The sequence below is a fragment of the Camellia sinensis genome, chromosome 5 (assembly GCF_055761805.1).
Source record: "Camellia sinensis isolate YWXY chromosome 5, ASM5576180v1, whole genome shotgun sequence".
Classification (NCBI taxonomy): domain Eukaryota; kingdom Viridiplantae; phylum Streptophyta; class Magnoliopsida; order Ericales; family Theaceae; genus Camellia; species Camellia sinensis.
Genome location: NC_138965.1, coordinates 211,657,501 through 211,663,335, shown reverse-complemented (window position 1 = coordinate 211,663,335; position 5,835 = coordinate 211,657,501). Strand labels below are relative to the sequence as shown.

At 29.4% G+C, this 5,835-nt stretch overlaps 1 protein-coding gene across 1 annotated transcript in view; it reads left to right on the top strand.

The window, feature by feature from the left end:
* Window positions 1-4,771: 4,771 nt before the first annotated feature.
* Window positions 4,772-5,835, top strand: part of LOC114311861 (diamine oxidase [copper-containing] 1, peroxisomal) — a 5,975-nt gene continuing 4,911 nt past the window's right edge. Inside the window, exon 1 of the mRNA XM_028258035.2 lies at window positions 4,772-5,261. Coding sequence (XP_028113836.2) covers window positions 5,120-5,261 — 142 coding nt within the window. The 5' untranslated portion in view covers window positions 4,772-5,119. The remainder of the gene's footprint in view (window positions 5,262-5,835) is intronic.

Sequence of the window (5,835 nt, the reverse complement as noted above, 5' to 3'; positions counted from 1 at the left end):
ATTAAATTTTAATTATTATTTTTTTTGGTCTCCCTAAAAATTCAAATGTAATTTGTGATAAAAATAAATCAACGTTAACACATTTTCATAAATTATTAACCTTTTGGATAATCTGGAAAAAAATAAATAAATAAAGCAACTCAAACTTTGATTAATGACTGTATTATTAAAAAAATTAAATTTAAATACATTTTAAAAATTAGAAAAAATTTCTAATCAAGTTCAACAACCCATCACTTGGTCGGCTGTGGTTTGTTTGACACTAACTTCTTTAAAAAAAAAAAATTTAAAAATTGCACAAAAAATATTTTTAAAAAAATTTACAAATAACTTAAATTTATTTATGTGTGGCTCCCATTCAAAATGTGATTAAATCACACGTTAATTTTATATAAAATGATTAAAATTATATTTTGTTAATTTTTTTAATCAAATTTCAACAACCTCTCACTTGGTTGGACATAGTTTGTTTGAATCTCTCCATTTTTATATTCTTCAACACAGCAAAAAAAAAAAAAAATACACAAAATATAAATTTATTCAAGTGTGACTCTATTCGAATTTAATAATTATTCAATACATTTTTTTTCGGTGCCTGTGACGTTTATTATCCGTGGCTTACGTGATATAATTCATTTATTTTGCTTTCTTTAGAATGTTTTGTCAATTACTATTTCTTATATTAAAGTGACTCGAAAATTTATTTTGTGTTGGGTTTATTGAATGTTCAGTCATATTAAATTTTGATTTTATTTTTATTACATAATAAATAATAAAGAGAAGAGTACATTAATGTTCTTCAAAATGATTTAAAGACTAATAATATTAGGAAACCAACGATCACCAAATTTAAATTTGAAAGATAAATAAATACTAATATGAGTGTCAACCTTCTTTTTATAGAAATTAAACTCATAATTTACACTGTAAAGTTGTGTTATATAATTATTAGGTCAAAAGTTGTGTCATTTATTGTATTTGTTAGACCGTAAATATATATGAGATTCGAGAAGCCACTATATAAATAGTTCTCTCTTTTTGTCATAGGAAAAATTTATATTATTTTATAAAACTTACATCTAAATTATTATAGATTGTTGTTCTTTATTAAAAAAAAAAAATTCAAAATGTCTTCACGCCTGTAAGAGTATCTCCAACGGTGATTTATTTATTTTACCAAATTTAAGTAAAACTCTATCTAATATTCAGTTCTGCAAAACCAACGGCCAAACAGTGAAATGCTAGATGCTCCCAAACATCCTCTATTTGGTGAAATATTTTTGATATTCTTGATTTGATACTGATTTGATGAAATTGTTGGAGCTAAAAAAGGACACCATTTTCATCAAATTAAAATTTGATAATGACTTTAATATAGTGTTGGAGATAGCCTAACTTCATGTTTCACATCACTATTAAGGGGTTGTTTGGGATGTCCTAAATAAGTGCACTTTTTAACTTTTTGGACTAAAAAGTTTAGGAAAAAAATATGGTTGTTTGAGTTAACTTTTTGACTTTTTATGGAAAATGTGTATTAAAAAATTATATAAATTAGTGTGTAGGGAAAAATTAGGATTGGGCGTTGTGCAGCCATAATTTTTGACTTTTGGTAAATAGTAATAACTTTTTAACTTTTTAAGTAACTTTTTGACTCTTTTTTAACTTGCCAAACTTGACCTAAATCAGAATCAAATTAAAAATTATAATTTTTACAGCACATTATGGTCATGATTGGTTGATTGAGTCAAAAAGTTATATAAAATAATTCTAATTTATTAAATTTAATTTTTTCAGAAAAGCTTGGGACCCTACTGGGGAGAACCCCAGCACCCCAGTGAGTGTTGATTGGGCAGATTTTATTTTATTTTATTATTATTATTTTTTCAATCACCAACCTTGGGTGCTGATTGGCCCGATTTTATTTTATTTTATTTTATTATTATTTTTTTTTCAATCACCAATCCTCACGTGTGTGTAGGGGTGGGGGTGAGGGTGGAGTGGGGGTCTCAATCAACTCTCTACCTTTTTTAAGATTAAATTTTTTATTTTCTTATTTTTTTTATTTTTAGTGATTTTCTTTAAAATTTTAAGAAATTTTTTTAGTTTTGAATGCACCTAATCTAAATTTACCTAAAAAATAAAATATTTGTAAAAAAATATTTAAAAATTTAGTAAATACACAATAATATGAAAATGTATTGAATTTTAATATATTTTCATATTTTTTATATTTAGTAAAAAAAATATAAAAAATTCATAAATATGATATTTTTTAATTATATTTATATTAAGTGTGTGTCTAAGAAGTAAATTTTTTTATTTAAAATATTAAAAAAATACAAAAAAAAAACTCTATTTAAAAAAAATTAAATTAAAAAAATTAGAACCAAACAAGGTGAATAATACTACACTTGTCATCTTTTTATACCACTTTTAATATACTAGTTTATGTGTTAATCCATCATTGATGTAATGAGTTCTACCACTCATGTTTATATCAAATGATATATTAACCTATAAGATGGTATATTGAAATAGTATAAAGAGGTGATAAATGTAATATTATTCATAAAATAATTAAAGATTTTCTTCTATTATTAATACTAGGTATCACGAAAGAAATATCATAAAATATTTTATGATATTTTTTAATTATTTAATTAGCTTGTGATATTTTATTGTATTTATAATCCAAAAGTAGATAATATTAATTAAGTTTTTTATGATATTTTTTTTAATACCTAAGAGCATCTCCAATGGCAAGCTATTTGAGCTGTCATTGTCAAAATTTGACAAGAGTTTTAAAAAATGTTACTCCAATGGGCTGCTATAACCCCTGCCAAATTTGACAAATGCATTTCATCTCTCAAATTTGACAATTGCCAAACTTGCCACATCATCCAAATAAACAGAATTTGGCTCCAAAATTTTCATAGAAGAAATAAACACAGTGGAACAATAATATACCAGAAGTAGAACAATAATATATTAAATAAAAAAAAACACAGAATCACCAAATTTTCAATTTTTCAAATTTCAGTTTCACCAATTTGAAGCAAACAAAATTTAAAAAAAAAATAGAAAATGAACACAGTGAAGTAAAAAAAATACCTGACAGTGAGAGGGAGAAGAGAGACAGATGATCTTCTTTGTGTTCTTTGATACAGATGATACAGATACGTGATTTTCTTTGTGTTCTTTGATACAGATGATACAGTGAGAGAAACAGAGAGATGTGGGTAGACGGCAGTGAGAGAAAGAGGGAGAGTGAGAAGGAGAAGGAGAGAGAGAGGGAGAGGGATAGATTTGGAAGTGGGTTTGTGAGATTTTGAGACATTGATGATCGATTCAGATGGAACTGGTGATGGACGTGAGAGAAAATGACCGATCAGTTAGATAGAAAAGAGAATGGTGAGATAAAGACATGGGTAGGGTATAGAGAGAGACGGATAGCAGAGAGAGGCGGAGGTGATGGACAGAGAAGAGGGAGACGGAGAGCAGAGAGAGAGAATGGTGATGGACGGAGAAGAGAGAGATGGAAAGCAGAGAAAGAGGCTTTCGGTAATAGAGGGAGAAGAGATCATATCTGAGAGTGAGTGAGAGAGAGAGAGAGGAGGAGGTGATGATGAAACCAAATAGAGATAGACAAAGACTGAGAGTGAGAGAGAGAGAGAGAGAGAGAGAGAGAGAGAGAGAGAAGAGACACGTGGACGGTGGTGATGAAACCAAATAGAGCCGTTGTGCTCTGTTTGGCTTAAAAAAAAAAAAAAAAAAAAAAAAAAACACCAGTTTGTGTCAAAAATTATTATGTAGTGATATGTTTTTGGGTAGGGTGAATTATATATATATATATATTTTTCCAATTTTTCAATTTTTTTTCATTTTTTATATATATCTAGTCGGGAATAATATAAATATATATATTTTTTTTTACAAACAATTAAAAAAAGGTCACAAAAGATAAAAAAATAAAAAAAAATAAAATCACAAAAAATTATATCCAATCAACACTTACAAACTTGGAGGGAAAGTTGGTTGAGCTTTGCCAAAATAACAAATTACTATTGGAGCACTATTGCTATAATTTGACAAATAGCACTATTCATTACCAAATTATAATAATAGCAATAATATTATAGCAACAATAATTGAAAATGCTCTAAGAGTATCTCCAACGGTTCACCTAATGTTTCACCAAATCTGAGTAAAAAAATGGTCATTTTCTCAATTTGATACTGAATGCTCCAACGGTTCACCTTCATCAAATCTCTTTCAGGACAACCGGATGGTCGACCGGTTAGGAGGAATTTTTTTTTTATACCTTTTTGAACTGTTTGAACCTACCTCCGTAGGTCAACCGGTTGGTCGACCAGTAAAGCCAATTTTTTTTTTTTTTTTTTTCCTTTTTGAACTGTTTGAACCAGGCTAATTTCGCATACACTGGTCTGGTCAACCGGGTGGTTGACCAAGGGGTCGACCAGGTGGTCGACCCATGCATAAAATTCTAAAGTTTTTCTGCTTCAACGGTCACACACAGTGTTTTGATGAAATATATATTATGTCCTCAGTTTGATGAATCGTTTGCCAAAATCTCAATTTGATATTGATTTGGTGCAACCATTGGAGCACCAAACAATAACTTTTTTACCAAATTTTAAATTTGATGTCAACTTTGATGAACCGTTGGAGATGGTCTAACATTATTATTTTTACTTTTTTTTAACACATTTTTTTTTTCCTTCATAAAAATATCACTTCTAAAACAAATTCTAAGCCAATAATAATAAAAGAGTACACCGTGTGATTTCGGCCACGGTTACACAAAATACTTTCTCAGCTGTATATAAATACCTTTCAAATCATCCGAATTTCACTTTCTCACTCAACATTTCAATCACTTCTTCAAATCACAGCTCCGATCTTCAACTTCTTCATAATTTTCTCAAATCATTTTCTCGAGAAAGTAAGGGAAAACAGAGAAAGAAGAAAACGAAGCAAGCGTGGTGGTGAGGTGTCGAAGCAGCGAAACGTTCGATCAGAGAAATTGCTGTATGTCAGTGGGGTACTACAGCGACAAGTACTACGGCGGTGGTTACAGTGAGCTCGCAAACCCATTACAATGGCCACAACTCAGGAAAAAGCGACGCCTCTCCTTCCTAAAGCTTCTTCTCCGCCCGACGACGATCAGATCCACCGCAACAAACCTTCTTCCATGGCCAATTTGCTTCCTCAACCTTCTCTAAACCCTACTTCTTCCAAAGGTCTCTCTCTCTCTCTCTCTCTCTCTCTCTCTCTCTATATATATATATATACATATATATATTCGTACTTGAATGTGTCGGTAGAGATCGATTTGTACATTGATGTGTTTGTATTTGTCGCATTTGTACTATTTCTTTTTTTACTTTTTAGTTTTATTAGTACCCAAAAAACAAAACACAAAAAACAATTTTCTTTTGGGATAAAGGTTATTTTTAATTCTCTCTCCGGGTGTATATCACCTCCGTTATTGGTTTTATTCTTTAGTAAAAAGAAGGGATTTTTTTCATGGAGGGTCTTGATTTTGGATGTTTGTTGTGCTTATTCTTTGGTTGGTTGGTGTAAAAATGGAGGAAGAGGGAAGAAGATGAAGCGTTTTTGTTTTTGTTTTTGTTTTTGTTTTTGTTTTTGTTTTTGTTTTTTTTTTTCAATTGGTGTTGTTTTTGGGTTTCAAGATATCATGAAATGCTCAATTTCATGAAAATTCTTATTGAAGCATTTGTTTCTTAATTTATCTTATTTTATTTTTTTTGTTTTTTGGGTTGGGAGGGAATTCTATTTTTGCTTGCCCCTGTG